Source organism: Halichoeres trimaculatus, unplaced genomic scaffold (genome assembly GCF_033239565.1).
Source record: "Halichoeres trimaculatus isolate MK-OKI-2021-1 unplaced genomic scaffold, fHalTri1.1 fHalTri1_scaffold_1, whole genome shotgun sequence".
NCBI lineage: Eukaryota > Metazoa > Chordata > Actinopteri > Labriformes > Labridae > Halichoeres > Halichoeres trimaculatus.
Window position 1 is genome coordinate 30,400,676 of NW_027437179.1, and position 18,405 is coordinate 30,419,080.

An 18,405-nucleotide genomic window follows, 5' to 3' on the forward strand; every position below is an offset into this window, starting at 1 on the left:
CTGTTTCCACCAAGGAGTCTAGTTTAGATCAGTACGGTTTGGTACAGGTTGGCTCAGTTACGCCTGGTCCTGTTAGCGTTTCCACAGCCAACTGTGCCCCCTCATGGTAGGCGGTTTGTAAGCCAGATGCTGATAGCTGCATTAGTTAAATAATCGCATGACGCCATAGCAGTGTCTTCGTCTTCTTAGTGACTGGCAGATGGCTCTTTGTTACACAGTGTTATCACGCTTTGTTTCACAGAAGGTTCAGAAGAAGTGCAGCCACTGTCGCACAATAAGAAACAATTCTTTTGACCAATCAACCGTCTGCGGTGTTGTAGCTCCGCCTTCTGGGATGGGATCGGTTCCAAAAGTGAGACAGCTCATCAAAATTGTTTGTGGATTTCTCCTGGAATTAGTCAGTGGAAATGCCGTAAAATGCATGCCATGCCGAGAGAAACTGAACTGAACTGCTTGGTAGAAACGGGGCTTGATGGACTCTATGATCCCATGTTGTGTTTTAAAAATTGAGTTTAATTTGAACTAGAGGTGTCCCAGTCCGATATTAATATCAGATATCAGTCCGATATCAGCAAAAAAACAAATATCGGTATCGTATCGGAATGCATCTAAAATCTCCGATATAAGCAGTCCATTCCAGACTCCGCTCCTGCTGTTTTTATTTGATTTATTTAGGTTATTTTCTGGGTCTTCTATTTATTCTTTATTTTATTCAATTACTTGTATCTTTTATGTTTAATGTTAAAACTTCTGTCACCCATTGGTAAATAATAAATGGGTCAGTTTTTCCTCATACCTACTGTTGCTGACTACTGTTCTTTGTTTGAATAATATCACTTAATCAAGCCTTTTCTAACATGACAGACATACTACAAAATAAGAAATAAAAGTATGCATGTTTAATGCTGATATCGTATCGGATTAATATCGGTATTGGCCAATACTCAATGCTGCAGTATCGGTATCGTATCGGAAGTGAAAATGTAATATCGGGACATCCCTAATTTGAACTGTTTTTTTCCAGTTCATGAGTTTCAATGACAAGAAAATGTGTTGCTTCAGAACATTCTCATTTCAGAACCAGTTAATTTTTACAAATTTATGTGAGAGTACATTTCCCCTCTTTGCTTCCTCTGGAACAGTATTCAACTGGCAAAAACACAAAGGCTGGATTACCTAATGACTTTTAGAGTTTGTTTGCTCAGGGAGAATTTCTACCATCAGTTAACACTTTTGTTTAAAAACGTTTTGTTTAGTCTAATAACAAACCAAGCCTCATCTTTTCAAATCATTTTTTTATATTTTCAATTTGGCATCCCCCCAATATTCAGATTATAACTTACAGCAGAAGAAAAAAGAGAAGTCAGTCATATGTTTGGGTAACAGTGATCTTTGATAATAAAGGACATTGAAGACAATTAAAAAGGTTGATAAAGCTTCAAAAGGACTAAAACTCTGTAAAATTAGATATTTTTGAAAACAGAAACTGAAACAAACATGGAGCTGCCTGTTGGAACCAATCCATGAGCAATGTCTATTTCTTCAGCTAAGAAAAGCACCAATTACTTCTGATTACCTTTACTTGAATGAACACAAAGAAGATGCACTGCTACCACACTGAAGAAGTCAGATAGATATTAATAGCACAAAGAAGAATCTTAGCCAACAGCTGAAGTCCACTCAGTATTTAAGTAAAATGCCAGGCTGATCAGTGTTTTTAGCCGACAGGAGAAAGCAAAGTGTCCAATTAGCAAGGCAAGACAAACATCTCAGTGGATCATGCAAGATAACCTGGAGATTGTTTCCTCAGCCAAACATTGACCACGTGTGCTGCATGTTGGGAATAATGGCAGCAGTTAAGCAACAAACCAACCACAGAACTCCAGTGAGAATGCTGATGACGCTATAAGAGACATACTGAGCTGAAGTGCAAGAGGCTCCTCAGGTAAACATTCCCCTCCCAGAGGTAACCAAAACAGACTTTAGAGATGTTAATCATCCTGCAAATTCACAAAGAAACACAAAGAGGGCCTTTGTCTTGTCATTATTTACCGAGTACAGAAGACAAGACGACCAGATGATTTAATGAGTACGGATGAGGCAACTAAGGTGTAAGAGCTGAGCTTGTGGGTTTGAAGGACCTCATTACTGTGAAAAGATGCAGAGGGGCTTCAAAACAGCAGCGGCAGGGAATGTGCACGCGGATAGGAGAGGAAAGGCAGTTTAAAGTGATTCACAGTGCAAAGGCCGTAAAAAGTGCAAAAACCTTAGAAAGGCAAGGAGACAGAAAAATAAATGAGCGTATCCCAACAGGAAAAATACTGAAGTTAAAGCTGAGAGAATAAAACTTTAAGAAACAAATAGAACACAACTTTTTATAGAAATGCTAACTAAGACAAAGTTGTGTTGGTTTATGTTAATTTGAAAGCTTGAGCTGAGTGTTCAGGAATCTCAAAAATGAAACCAAATGTACCGAGGCTTCTGGAAACTTTACCACAATTCATTCAGCTCATTCAGCACTTTCAGCAGTAACAGCAGCTCAACCAGAAGTATTTAAATAACTAGATGACCAACAGATGTGAACAAGCCTGCCATCAAAATTGAAACAGCTTAACAAACATTGTAGTTTTTAAGCTTTAGGTTTTGTAGAAAGTTATCAACCCAAGGGGATTTCTCTTCCACGCTCTGGTGCAGCCGTTCCTTTTCTTAAAGCACCCCCATGACACTGACATTTCCAAGGATCTAAGAGCAGCAACAGCAAAATCTAAATGGCAAATGTGATATTACATATATGTCCCTCTCTAGATTGATTCAAATAACTCTGATCTCTTGACTTTCCATTGAGTCATATCATCAGATCTGATGTTTTTCTGTTCAGTACTCTGATTTATGGCAAAATACCTACCCAACTTAACACTCATGTTTGCATGAGCTGTAATCATTACTTTTAGCTAGTGTTAACATGCTAAAAAGATAAATGAAAGCAGGTAATGTTTCCATCAAACACAAGTCTGTTTGTATTTTGTTGCATGTTAGCAAACTAATACTGGCACGTAGAAAGTGTTTTGGAAAAAAAGTTTTGTCTTCCTAATGATGTATTTATGTTTTTGAACCTTGGCTTCAGTTACAGAGTGCTGAGTCAATAAACTTGACGCAGCTTAAGAGCAGTGAAGTGTGTTCACAGGGGTAATTAAAACATGTCTGGGAGAAAAAAAAGTTTGACAAACACTAATGAGGTTTGGAAAGATAAGACAGCATCACAGGGTCAAAAAACCTTAGGTATTTAACCCAGAGCAGCCAGACTTCTAATAAAATTGCTTTATCAGATTTAATCCACTCCTGAATTGTGGTAAGCAGCAAAATTTGTTATCATTATTTTTAATTACCTAGAGGGGTCTTATCATGGGAATTTTTTTGAGTTCTTTATTTCCTAAAATCCATATTACCACAAACCACCAGGAATTTCAAAAAATTTAGGATTTAAATGTGAGAAATTACAGATTTAAGGGGATGTCTTGATATTTGATGAGAAAGTATTTATTTTAAACGCACGCACATTGAAAACATTCATGGGACTATGAACACTTAATTAAACTAATGTGTAACTTCTGAGACTCATATATTCATACAATGAGAGGATTTGGGGTTGGAAATGCTGTGTGAGCAATTATAGAAGCTCTGATGTGCAGTGAAGCATGAATTTTACATTTCTTTTTAAAGCATTAAAGGTGTCGTAGGCAGGATTTAGCTAGTCAATGCTAATTTTTTTGTGTTTTCTTTGGATTAAATGTTAGAGTATCCGTTGATAACCGTTTATGAGTGTCGTATAATTGCACTACCGCGAGGTCGCAGCATTTCCATCTGTCTCTGTTATGAGCTGACAAGGATTCTCGGCCGCTCCAGGTATCTCTCACCAATCAGAAGAGCCCCTGAGGCTCTATCCTGATTGGTCGAGGGGCGGTGCTTCGCCCTTCATCGCGATTGGTTGTAAAGCTCTCCGTTCTCGTGTACGGGCATGAGGAGGTCCTGGCTCGCATATTTACCTGCCTTGTCGGACTCCCAACTCCTAAAACACCAAGGAGTTAAACAAGGACAGCACGAAGAAGAAGAAGAAGAAGAAGAAGAAGAAGAAGAGCAAAAAGAAGAACCATAAACTTGTGTGTAAACTTCCTGTGGGAGGGGCTTAACTTGCATAAGGGCATGATGTCAGAGAACACAGGACGGGAGGGGCTGTGCTGGTTTTCAAATCGCCATCTTACCTTGGTAATCCTGCCTACGGTACCTTTAAATTTTTTTTAATCATCAGTAGTGGCTTAATGAATGGTAGATGGTAATTAGCTATGATTAGCAAAGTCAGCTGTTATTGTATCCCTGCTGAACCTAGAGTGGAGAGTACTGTATACCTGCTGAACCTAGAGTGGAGAGTGTTACATTATTTCTTTTTTTACAAAAAGATGCAAAAGGAGCATCTGAGTGAGAGGTGTGAGCACTCATAAAAGGGCACAGGTGTCTCAACCCAAGCACTGGGATTGTTTACATCCTTACAATTCCTCAGAGGGCATTTTGAGACAAAACAGCTGCCTTAGCTAAATGATCATCCACATCCTCCAAACAAGGCGTCAATCCAGCCAGTCTCTCACTGGATGACATGTCAGCCCTACCTGAGTAGTTGTCAAACGGTTCGATGAGCGTGAAAGTTAATTCATACACCACGGTTGTTCTCCGTCACCAGAGCTCAACTCAATCCAGCTCGTCTGGGAGACTCCGAATCTGTGCCTGTCAATGTGTTTTCCTCCGATGTCTAAAAATAACAATCTGGGGGATTTTCCTGTGAGTCAGTGTCAAAACATCTCTGCGACTTCTGCGTGTTTGATTTCTGTAAAAGTAACTCATGCAAAGTCCTCTGAATGCACATGAGATTACTAACTGAACCAAAGGAAGCAGAGTTTGAATGACCTTAAATCAGGTCACTAAGACTTTGTCACACTGTACCTGTTCTGGAAGGTGTTGAGTCCAGCAGGGACACACTGGACCCTCCACTGTCCGTTCTGGTCTGAGTAAAGGATAAACTTGATTGGTGACTCCACCTGCAGCTCCTTCTCCAGAGTGAAAAGATGCTCCTTCCAGGGACAGCCACCCTGGGAGAACAACAGCACCTCCCCACTGGGATCCACCTGGAAGGAGGAAGAGAAAAGCGTGCGTCACTAATTGGAGAGGTAAAGGTTAGACACGACGAGTGGAGGCGTACAAGCTTTAATTAAGAGGAACTTGTTCCAATTTTAGTCAATTGAAGAGAAACAGATTGACATAAATGGTCGATCATCAAGTTTGAAAATTTAGATTCTTATTATCAATGATAATTATCAGTGATAAAAGCAAACTTAAAACTTACCTTTTTAGTCTGGCCTTTAACTGAGTTTTATTTTTACTTTTACTTATTTATCTATTTATCTAATTATGTTTGGATCCTCGTCTTTTTTAAGTCTTAACTTTTAGTTCAATATATTTATCTTCTTATTTACTGCACTGTTACTTTCAGCTTTTATGTATCTTACGACTACTACTTTTTTATCTTATTTGTTTCTTTTAGCTTGGTTGCTTTATTTTCTTACTGTGAGTTTAATATTTTACTTTACCTGCAGTGTTTCCCCATGAAGGTCTCCAGATAGCGTTTCCACACCTCATCTGCAGGGATTTTAATCAACTGTGTTCACCTTGTGCACCAGGGGTGTGGGTTGGTGGGTTAGAGGTGGAGGGTTGTACACTGATGTGTGTGTGTGTGTGTGTGTGTGTGTGTGTGTGTGTGTGTTTCTTTGTTTTTTTTCTTTGTTTTGTTTTGTTTTGATTTGTCAAGCACTTTGTGTTGCCACTGTTAGGCATGAAAAGTGCTCTATAAATAAAGTTTGATTGATTGATTGATTGATATTATCAAGTTTTTTGGTATGGCTCACTTAAAAATAAGATTTCCAGAGTTCACGCAGGTAATGATGATCCTATTTAAAAAAAAAAACAGCACTTGTAATCTGTAATTGTGGTTGTGGATTGTCAGCATGGGAAGGCTTCTAGTTGGGTTGTCATATACAGGACAAACAGTCAGCAAAGAAAGCAAAGGCGGGTAGAGCATGCGATGCACTATTGAAATCCTGACTCATACTACAGATTTTACAAGAATCTATCTTCACAAACTTATACAGTGCTTTCATTTAAGTGCAGTGATTTGACTGAAAAGCTTTTTACCTGATGCCTTTCTTTCAAAGCTTCCTCCACCACTCCACGAGCCGGTAACCAGGAGGACTGGTAGAAATCCAAACGGTCCAAAAACTCCTCCCCAACCATCTTCATGGCCTTTCTGAAACCCTCCTGGTAAATACAAGGCACACACAAACACACATAAGCTGCTGTCAGACACAATGAAACAATGTAAGAGTCACTGCCATTCTAAAAATAAAGACTGACTCCAGGTGTTATGAAAAAATAACCCACACCCTAAGCTGGATTTGAATTTAGAGAAATGTCTAGGGGTGAAAAGGGCGATAAAATCTCCACAGACTTCCTTCCTGTTCTGATTCACCAGCTCTCTTTCACACTGTGCACAAACTCAAAAATGACCTCAGTATCAGAGTTTTGTGAGCAGAAACTTAAGTGCTGATGTAAAAGATAGATTAATGCAAACCCACTATCTAACACAGAAGTCTTTTCCATAGTATCTCTTTAAAGCAGGCATAGTGCCTCTGAGTTTGAAGATGTGGATGAATGAAATGAAAATCCACTCTGGTTTTTAAATCATCACTGATGGTCACTGCTGAGATATCTCAGGCTCAGTCTACCGTAAAGTTCTCTGCTTAACAGTTTTTAATAGAAGTCTCTGATCTCTGAGAGCATTTTTGCAGAATGACACAGTGAGGAAACTCCAGGACAAGGATTGAAAACATGTGAGATGCAAAGCGAGAAAACAAAAACCAAGCTGCTCCTGCTTAGACAAACTCAACGATGGAGAGAAAAAAAAAGATTGTTAACATGTGCAGTATGAAGAGCCAGGCTGCAGGTGTCTTATGAGAGTCTGCAGAGACCAGGAGCTGTTTCCCTGCAGGATTTCCCTCCCGCTCTAATGAGAGACAGGAAAGTCACACCAGGTCATAGCTGGGCCTCTGCTTTTTTGCTCAACGATTCTTAAAACGGAGGTACTGTTCTTTGTTCCCATTTTCAACACGGCTATGAAGAAACAATGCTGGATGTCCATACTATTTCAAACCGCTACACACTTCTGAGTTTTCCTGCTCAAAACAGACTGTTGTTACAATCAGCCTTTGCTCTTGTGAGACTTCCTGAAATTATGTCATAACATGAAGATCTCCTTTCTGTTTCATGACATGATGGAGGAGCAGACCACAGACATCAAGGTCTGCCCAAACACTGCCAAAAACTAAAATCTTATGAGGGGTTTTTGCCTCATTTTAAATAGAAATAGCCTTTTTTTACTTGAAATGAGCCACATTCAACTTATGAGTCCAGAAAAAAACGTCTTGTTTCAAGTTATTTTAAGACAAAAATAAGGTCCGGATTGCTTGTAACAAGTAAAAATAATCTGCCAATAGAACAAGAAAAATGTGCTCAAAAATTTGCTTGAAACTAGAATAGACTAGTAACTTTTTTCTTGTTCCAGTGGCAGATATTTTTTAACTTGTTGCAAGAAATTCAGAACTTATTTTTGTCTTTAAATAACTTTTGCCTGACATTTTCTACTGAATATGGGACAAAAAACACTTGATAAGACTTCTGTTTTTTGCAGTGCAACTGTCCCTAAAAGGCCTCCAATGGGCTGACCAATCAGAGTGAAGGGGGTTTGTGGTGCACAGTGGTTTGAAGTGATAGCAGCTTTAATGAAGTGTTTCAGACAGAGGCTATGAGCAGTGACATGTAAAGCTACTACAGAGAGGAACAGTATGGGCATATGGAAAAAGCCATTCTTCTCGCTGGAGAAATCAAAATTGATAGATAGCCAATGGCATCCAAGATAGCTTAAACACTGGCTTCACAACTGAAACCAAGAGGCTATATTGACCTCTTATGCAGTCCGTGTTAGAAAGCAGAAGAGGTTGAAGCAGGCGGGCCACAGCGTAATCTAAGAAGGATGATTTATAAATAAAACAGGTAATCAAACACAGCCCTGCTTTAGATAATGTCTTCCCCTGATCAAGGTAGATAGGGAAGCTGTGAGTTATTATGTTCACATGATGTTGCCAAAAGCTCTGATTTGCCCCTGTTTCCTACAGTGGAATAATCCTGTTAAATAAAAAAAGGGAAAAAATAGAAGCAACTAGAGAGCTTTTAGGTCAGGGCTTATCTGTACTCACTGAGTCATTGACCAAAAGGTTAACTGAGTTAAAGGTCAATCATTGTTTGTTTTTATAGCAGTTTCAAAAAGAAATTCATTTGAATTAGTTTGTAGTGACGTTATTTGGGTTTCGAAAGACTACTAAGTGGTTAGATCATCATTGTCGTCATCGTCTGTCCAGAAAGTCTCACATAACTGCTACCACCAGCCTCTCTGGTATAAGCACTTGTTGCTTTTCTTTGTCTGGTCAATATGTGAGTCTTTTTTGAAAAGATAAATACAATCCAAAGACATCTGTTTGACGTGTGTTTCATCACTTTCAGACACTTAATTGCATTTATCAAGACTGAAAGTAGCTGTTAAATTCAGCCTTAGAAATGTGATTATTGGGTTGGCATTCACTCTGTAGCTCCAACACAAAAAGCTTCCTTTCATAATAAGGTGGTAAGAAATTAGTCACTTTCTTCATGTCTGTTATTAAGAGAAAATCTTGTTATATGTTGTTCTTTTACGTTTAAATGTTTGTTTGTTTTTTTGCTATCTCTCAGAGTTTTGACAAAAAGTAACAAGTTTGATCACATTACTCCAGTTTTAAAATCTTTACATGGACTGTCATTCAGCAAATTGAGTTTACAGAGGGTTATTATGCTTTTTCCCTCTGCTACCCCTGTAGTAACTCTACCTGATATACAGGTTTAAAAAAAATCTGTATTTTTCTCACACACTTATCAAAGCACTGCCCTCTCTCTAACTGACCTCTTGAACCACTTATGAGATCCTTGTGCACTGACCTTATTATTTTTAACACGTATTGTTTACACACAGATTCAGGGATTTTTTTCAACATTTAAATATGAGCACTTGTGCACACATTTAGTATGACTATCCAGCATTGTTACTTTATATTCATCTTTAAAATATAGGGAAGCAGAATTCCCCCTCTTTAAAAATTTCTCTGCTAGTCTACAGGTACCTCTGAGGACCATTGCCAAAATAAATCTCTGACATGCTTGTGACATTTAAACCCCTCAGGAAAGAAGGGCTATCTAGAGGTTGGCCTCCTGTTTGTCCCAAAGGTCTGGGAGGAAACATGGACAGCATTTTATTATGCAGCACAGAGCTGGAATAATGGCACAGATCATGTTAGATTGGCCCCAACTGTGACTGATATAAGTCCAGACTAAAATCACTTCTCTTTCACACTGCTCACTCTTCAGTCTAAAACTCTAATGTATCATTCTAATTTTAATGAATGAACAGATTTGAAGCATTTCAATTATGTGTTAGATTAGTGAGTGTGGGCTGTGTAGGGAGCCTCTCAGGGGGGATCCATAAGTCTGAGGCAGCCTGAGAGCTGTGACTAGACACAGATGGAGCAACCTGTCAGTCTACATCCATAGGAAGACATTCAGAGGTGAATTAATGTACAGAATTCATTTCAGTCAGAGTGAAGCAGTCTGTGAATCAGTGTCCAGAAGGACAGTGAGACTCTGTCCTCAGTGACTTAAGAGCATAGATCCTTATGTGCATGCAGAGCTGATTACTTAAGGTGGTTGTTCAATACTATTGACAGACACAACACATAGTGTGTTAAGACTGTGAGTGGATTGTAGCACCGCAGCCCCCCTATGTAGGGTTCCTGGGGCAGCTTAAGGCTGTGCTTGGCTCAGAGAGAGCTAACTGTGAGCCTAAATCCAAGGAAAGATGCTTTGGGGTGGATTGTTCTACAAAATCAATTTTGATTAAAGAAAGACCAGCAGGAAAAACCTGTGTCTGTGGGAATTATAAGAATAATCAGAGAAGTATAATGTACATTTTAATCACCCAATTTCTTTTTAACAATAACTTGTAGTATATTTTTTTTTTATCTTTTTACTTATTTTGCCCAATTTCTTCTTGATGTTACTTTTTAAGACTGTGCACTTTGCTCTTTGTCTGAACAAGGCTTCGTAAATAAACTTGCCTTGCCTGACTGCATCAGTGAGTGCATGGTGATATGGGTTTGTATACAAATATTTCTTTGTAATCGTGAATAAAAAAAAACAATCAAACAGAAAATAAAAAGAAAATTCTAAGTATTAAATCAAAAGAGAGTAATAAAGCCTGCCCTGGAGAAATATCATCAGCATTTGTCACACACCCAGACTGTGCTGAGATTTGCGTTTTGATGTTTGTTGCCTCCTTTACAGATAATAATGTACACAGTCATACCCTGAGTGCTATAAATTATACCATAAAAATCCAGGCAGTGATTACTCACACATCTCTTGTATGCTCAGAGCTCTTTCACTTCAATGTAACCTATCATTTAGACAGAGGGGCTTTAATGGTTGTAAAACCTGCTGCCTTTCAGTAGTTTTTTCATTTTTTGAATGTGAGTGAGAAATGTTCGCTGACGTGCTATAATCCAGGATATCCTGGTGTATTCTTCACCACAGAGAATCTGTTACCCCCACATGTTCTCACACCTCCTTCTAATCACATGAGGTGTAAGTTCTCGGTGTGATGCTGACGTCATTTAATTGCATGTGAGGGTGCTATCGTTTCTTCACACAACCTAAATCTGATCCCAAATCAGGAATTTTTAATCAGTTTCAATGTTGATAAATATGTCTAGTACTTTCGTGATAACTTGGTGTGTTTTTGTTCTCATGGAAAATGTCAATCAGTGTTTTTTTGATCCCAGGATGTTCTCTGAGAACAATCATTTTTGGGTAACTCAACACATTTGGAGCGGTGAGGCTGACGTCACACCCCTTCCTTTAACAACCCAGCAATTTAACATTACCTCAAAGATCACTCAGGTCTAGGGATGGGTACCGAATGAGATACTTTTATATGTACAAGGGGTGCACCTATCACAATTTTCTGGCTGATCACCGATCACCAAAAAGCCTGACCTGCTGATGCCGATTTGGGCCGATACAGATTTTTTATTTTTATTTTTTATAACTGACAGCATATACCTTCAATGTTCCAATCTTACTTTATTGAAAATCATTGAACAATACCTGTGAAACAATAAAATCTTTATGTTTTAATTTAAACAACCAATAAAGCGTCCTGAGTTTTAGGTCTCAGAGTAAAAAGCAACAAAGGCTGGCTGTCAGACCTTCTTGGAGGTATATAAGATCAGCTTTATATGTAAGGATGGGCAGATCACCGATCTCTGATCACCGATCCCCCCAAAATTAAGGAAATCAGCACCCATCAATCACCAGCCGATCGATCGGGGCATGTCCAATAGGTACCAACCAGATTCTGTCTGTGGTACTGAGTACTGATTCACAAAGAACCAAACGGTACCATGTTTAGGTACCTAAAGGCATCTTAGTGATGTTGAGGGCATGAAGGAGTAGGCAATTTTCCATGCTGGACATAAACACAGCATTGCAAGTTTTTATACTGTGAAACAAATATGTTATTGAAATTGAAAAACCCTGAGATTTTATTATTAAACAAAGATATATTTATTGTATTGTTAACACACACAAAAGTACTGAAAATTGGTAACGTTGAGTACTGATAGTGATTGCCAGGTACCGGGCATTAGTACCGTATCATTTCAAGTGTGGAAGGTACCCATCCCTACTGAGGCCCACAGCAGAACTAGTTCTAATGTCAGTTTGAGCAGACACCGGGTCTATGAAGAGCTCAATGACTCTTCTGTTTGTTGCATTTCCTCTCAAGGTTCCTCCTCTACTCTGCTAATCCAGTAAAAAGCACAGCAGAAGCTGCTTTTTTAACAAATTTAATCAAAAATCTTTTTAACTTGAAATAATGAAGTAAAACTGAAATTTATTAAAAAGGACATTCAAATATGAGTCAGCTTTGTGAGAAACAATGTTTGAAAAATGTACTTGACATCTTTTTTTTTTTTTTTTAACTTCACACATGTTCCATCTGTTAACGTGGGAGAGGTGAGCTTTATGAACCTACACTGCTAAGAATAACCACTTGTAAAAAAAGAGCTCAAAAATCACCACTGGGTGGCTGGAATTTTCAGCAGCAGACAAAAACAGACATGACTCTGTAGTGTAAATTCATGTGTGGGCTCAAAATCACCTCCAGTTTGGAACCTGCACAATGCAAAGAGGAAACTACAAACCCATATAAACATGATCCATAAGTGCCAATGGACAAAATGCTCTAGATACATTTCCAGTCCAGCTCAGTTCCAACACGGCACCGGATCAGAAAGGTTTACATTCAAGTCAATGTGTCAACTCACACTGAATCCACTCTGTTCCAGTCCGTGTCAAAACAGGATTGTATTTAGCTTGACTACAACAAAATGACATAAAGAGCAGAACCAGGTCAGGAGTCAACAGGTTTGAGGTTTCACAGCCTAACATGAATGAGGATCTTCATTGGGGTGGGGATCGAGGGAACTCCTCAGTCTCGTGACTCCAACTGTCTGGCAGTTCGACAACCTGCCAGACTGAACATGCAGCTGGTGTGAGTTGACAGATGGGAGAGCACGCAATGGAGCGGAGTCAGATCGTAGACACATCTGGTGTATCCTAGCCTTTTTAAGATGGACTGAAACATAGTGGGCAATTGTCCTGTGATCCGACAAACCAGAATTTGACCCTTTTTTTGGAAATCATGGACTCTGAGTCCTCTTCTCTTAGAAAGAAAGAAATCAGCCAGGTTGTTAATAGCTCACAGTTTAAAAGCCAGCCATGATGGTATAGGGAGGCACAAGTGTCCATGGCATTGCTAGCTTGAACATCTGGAAGCTACTACTCATCATGTGTTGGCATCCAGACAATGCCATTCTTCAGGGATGGCCTTGCATATTCCAGCAAGAAAATGCCAAACTTTATTTTGCAGGTATTACGACAGCATAACTCTGTGGTAGAAGAGTCCAGGTGCTGAACTAGCTTTCCTGTCATCACCCAATGAGACCGCGAACTGTTGAGCAGTGAACCACCAAATTCTGTGGAACTGTGGTTTCACCTTTGCAGCAGTTTTGTCCTTTTCCGCTGACAAAATAAGATCTTACCAGATGTTTTTGTCATAATTTCAGTAAAAATGTCTTTTTTTAGACCAAATATGAGCCACATTCACTTGACCAGTCCAGAAAAATGTCTTATCTCTGATTATTAAAAGACAAAAATGAGGTCTGAATTGCTTGTAATGAGTGAAAACATCTGCCAGTGGGGTAAGGAAAATGTACTTGTATTAAGCTATTATTCTTGGCTTGACAAGCACATTTCTCTTACCCTGGCAGATGTTTTTAATTGTTTCAAGCAATTCAAACCTAATTTTTGTCTTTAAATTACTTTAGATAAGACACTTTTTCTGGACTGGTCAAGTGAGTGTAGCCCATAATAAGTCTAAAAAGACATTTTTCATTAAAATAGACAGAAACATTTTGTAAGATATCAGTTTTTTGTAGTGTTAATTGACAAAGATTTAGATATTTCTTTCACCTGAGAGACAAACACACACACATCCATTGTAATAAGCAAACTTAAGTTCAAAACATGAACACTTTGCTTCTATCAACCTGACATATGACAACTGTGCTGCAGCAGACCAGCCTGTGTGATAAATACAGCTAGTCATGCACACTCACAGCCCTCACCTCAGTGTCCTGACTCTTGCTGTTCCAGCGTGGGTTCAGGTGGCCAACACGTGCGCTCAGCGTGGTGGAGACTGAGTAGCGGGCCTCCCCGTCGTACTGTGAGATGCCGTTGTCTACAGCATCCACCTCCTCCACAAAGTTCTCATACAGCTGTACGGAAGAGACAGAAACATGTGACAGGAGAGGTTAATACTGTAATGACACGAGGCTCGGTCCTCTAATGTTTGTGCTTGCTTTGAAAAGGAAAAACTGACAGTAAAACCTCCATTTATCAAGCCTGAGAAGATCAACTAGGAGAGGGACTTTCTTTGATTACATTATTCTGACTGAAGTCCATTCAGTCACAGTATGTGGGCAGTTACAGAAGGCTTAAGTGAACGTCCAGTTCATTAAACCAAATAGACAAGACAAACTGCTGCTGGCATGCTAGAAAAAAAAACTTTTAGAGGAAGCGGAAGAGAAGAAGAGAAGTTTTTCTTAGTGCTGGAAAATCATCAATAGAGCAGAAGGTCAACCTCCAAAGAGTTGACATTTTAAAAGTGGCTTACAAGTGGAACTAAGTTTTGGGGTAAAAATAGCGGGTCAGTTTGGCTGAACTACAAGAAGAGGAAAGACGTCCAAAATTAATAAATCCCCCACTGTGAGTAAAAGGATTACTTAGACTCTACATTGACACATTAAAAGTTCAGTGATAATGTAAGTTAATATGAGGCTAATATCTGAAGTGGTCTAAGATTAAGCAGGGTTTAGGTGCCTGGACATCAAAATGCTGTGTGCTCATGTCTCTTGCTGGCCTGCTGTCTGAAGAGCTTTAAATATAACTGCAGCATCCACCAGCAGAGGAACTTTTCCACTTCCCATCATCTTTTTCTTTTATTTCTTATCACACCACACTGTCCACTGTATAAAATGATAAAGACTAAATGTCAAAAACTAAACAAAAGTTAAAAATGTCAAATGTTTCCTAAAGGTACTGCCTGCATGGATTCTGCCTTCAAAACATCAAACATGACAAAGTTCATGGAGATGAGGGGACCTCATTCTTAGACCAGAAATCTTTCTAAAAACCACCATCCTGCCAGAAGGAGAAGGCTTCTTAACAAGGAGAACGTGGGATTTGTCAATTTAAGAACACATATATGAACAGTTCTGCAGGTTAAGAACAGTGTCATGAGTTTGCCTTTGACTTCTCTCAGGGAGCTGAGAGACAGACTCAGTTAGAAATTGGTGAATAAGGCCCAATGTCCTTCATTTTTATCATAATCAAAAATCAAACAAGAACAAAGTGCAAGCTTTGTTTAACATCTCTATGTTTTTTTTTGTTGTTGATCATCGGGTTTCATGTTAAACATGAAGTCAACATTAATTATAGAAAAGATGTGTTTTGATGCGAGTGAGGTGAAATGAAAACATGGGTTTCCATTAAGGTGTTTGTGTTGTGAATAAAACACAATAGAGGCTAATTCCCTGCCTGTAATAAATCTGTCACTCTCCTCCCCCTCCTCTCACCTTGTCATACAGCACCTCCAGCTGCCTGTCATCCTCCTTTAGCTGCGTCAGCTGGGCCAGCAGCTGACGACCAAAGTGGAGGTAAACTAGGCCGGCTGAGCTCAGCTTGGTCACCCACGGCTTCTCCGGACACAGACTGTGGAAGCTCTCGGAAAAGGTCCTGAACAAAGGGAACAAGTTGTAGTTTTAGTTTTCTTATATCTACAGAGCAGATGCCTTCAACTACATTCAGCATTATCTGAATGCAACCAACAAGTTGGTACTGGAGGTTCATAATACTCACTGCTCTAACCATAACACTATTGAAGCTTTAAGCTGTGACTATAAAACTCTGGTAAAGAGTTTTAGGTCTTAACAGACTGAATTTAGTTTTGTGATAGATGAATCACACTAACCAGGCTTAAAAAAGCTGATAGCATTATACTGAAGTCTTTTATCTGGTTACCAAGAAAGTGATCATCCTACTTTATTTTGGTATGAACAAATTGATTATCATCACACTTTGATAAACCCTTATTTGTGTATAGATCCATCACAAAATAACTCAAATTGCAAATAAAAACTGTCAATGATCAGTCAGTGAATCCATAACAGAAAAATTATCACCAACTATTTTGAATAATTGATTTTTTAAAATTTTGAATAAGAGGGAAAAAAATCTTAAATAAAATAAAGTAAATTCTTCTGTGGTCCGGAATTTTTGTTAGATATACAGAGCGTTAAGACACTTTGAGAAATGAATTTTTTTGGAAACTTCTCTTAATTTTTAACGCGGTAATAAATAAATAAAAAAAATACTGGTAAATTAATGAATAATAGAAATAGTCAAAATCAATCACATTACCAGATAAAAATGCTTTTTTTTGGACAAATAGAAAGCCAACCAAAGAATGATTTCAAAATATTTATTTTGAATAAACTCCTAAGAAGTGATTGGACATTTTTATTTCTGAACCTTTTAGAACATGTGATTGAAAAAAAGTTAAATATGAAAGAAACAGATATCCCTACAATGCTTTTTAATGCATTTTTATGCTTTTTTTTAGGTTGAGCTGCTAACGGGATGCCTGAAGGTTTCTTTGGATGAAAAGAGTCAGAGATGCAATGGGAATTTTAACTATCCTAAGGATCGCTCAGTGTTTCCACTTTGTTTACATTTTATCAAATCACTGATCATATAGTATATGAGACATGTAGACAGATAGTTGCAGAACTCATTATCAACCTAAACAAATTAAGAAGTGAAGATGACTTTCTCATAAACAACAAGTCAAAACCAAATCTAATCATGGGCTGAGGTAATAAGCTTGTTTGGTGACATGAGCTGCTCTTTTGCGCTGCTTGGAGAGTCCCGTTACATATAGAGGCAGAAAATTTCATCTCGCGCTAATAACTGAGAAACACAGCAGTCTATAGGATGTCCAACATTTAGTACCAGGGTCAGAGCTTTGGAAATACAACTTTATTGTGCTTCTCATAAACAGAAACCTCACATATTTTCCAATAACTGGACTTTTCAATAAAATGACATTCAGACGTATGTTGTACATCACTGTAGACGTATCACACACCAATAAAACAGACATGAATCCATTAATCTTCTCAGCTATAGAGAGAGAAATTGCATGTTCTGGAGAAATCCTGTTCTGGTGTTTGTGAGCATGCAGGCACACAAATAAAAGCCACCGGAGGTCTCTTTTCTGCCACGTGCTGAGATGGGTGGGCTTCAGCACCCAGCCACTGCTGGTCATTTAATTCAGGCTTAATTAGGGTGCTTGGGCTGCAGCACAGCGGAAAACCCACCGTCAAATGAATGAGTGACATGCAAGGGAAGCAGGGGGTAATCACAGCCATTAGAGGGCTAATTGGCCAAGCTGAGGCATTTCTATGCTGATTATCAGGAGGCTGGAGTGAATGAGCGAGAGGGAAATGACAGACAGATAGAGGAAGACAGAGAGGGAAAAAGATACACGCAGAGAAGAAAAGTCATCAAAGTGTTTGTGTAAAACAAAGATAAAAAAAAAACAGTTACAACCCAAAACTAAGTCAAGGTAAGTTCAATAATACAACACGACTCCGTAAGGATTTGGACAATGTGTAAAATAGTGATAAAAACAGAGGTTGGTGGTTTACGAGTCGTTTAAAACCTACATTTAATTGAAATTCTGCAAAGGCAAACATTAAAACTGGAATTTCTTATGGAAGTCTGTGTCAAATCTGATGCCTGCAACACATTTAAAAATAGTTGTGACAGGAAAAAAATCAAGAGGTAAAAACAGAAAGATGTTCATCACCCTGAGAAAGACTGGGTGAGGATAAAGTCAACCGATCTCGAGTTATGTTCCTAAACTTCAAAGAATTTAAGAATTAGGTAGGGATGCACGATATTGGATTTTTGCCGATATCCGATACGCCGATATATCAAAACCCCTTTTGGACGATACTGATACCGACACCGATAATCACAAGTTTGTTTGTTTTTTTCACTGTAAAGAAAGCTGAGTCTATCCTGTACTGGAATTTATATGTTACTCTTATTGTGACGGTCTTACTTGTTTAAGAAACACACATAAAACAAGACAAAAAACATTTGATTTTACCATAAATAAGAAATGTATTATTTTTTCAAACTCAAGATGCTCAGTATTGAAATACAGAAAAATAATTTCTTTAGATCACATGAACTGTAAATGTACTATGCATTTTTAAACATAACCAAGTTGCATTTGATTATTTTAGAGCTACTGTAACAACCTGGTGACAGACACAGAGCTCTGCTGTGCAAATAAATGAAGTGCTACATTTTATTTAAGGAGCTTATTTTCCAGATGGAAAATAATACTTATCGGCTGTGCCCATCGGCAGAAATTTTCATATCTGCCGATACCAATTTTTAAGCTTTTATCAGCCGATACCGATATTGTGCCGATAATATCCTGCATCCCTAGAATTAGGGTTTTCCTTGTAA

The 18,405-nt window shown here is 38.5% G+C and overlaps 1 protein-coding gene across 1 annotated transcript in view; it reads right to left on the reverse strand.

Annotated features, from left to right (window-relative positions):
- Positions 1–18,405, reverse strand: part of myg1 (myg1 exonuclease) — a 28,748-nt gene that overhangs the window by 5,897 nt on the left and 4,446 nt on the right. The window contains exons 3-6 of the mRNA XM_074673198.1: positions 15,438–15,597; positions 13,929–14,078; positions 6,238–6,360; positions 4,993–5,174 (exon numbers count right to left, since the gene is read on the reverse strand). Of these exons, the coding sequence (XP_074529299.1) occupies positions 4,993–5,174; positions 6,238–6,360; positions 13,929–14,078; positions 15,438–15,597 (615 nt within the window). The remainder of the gene's footprint in view (positions 1–4,992; positions 5,175–6,237; positions 6,361–13,928; positions 14,079–15,437; positions 15,598–18,405) is intronic.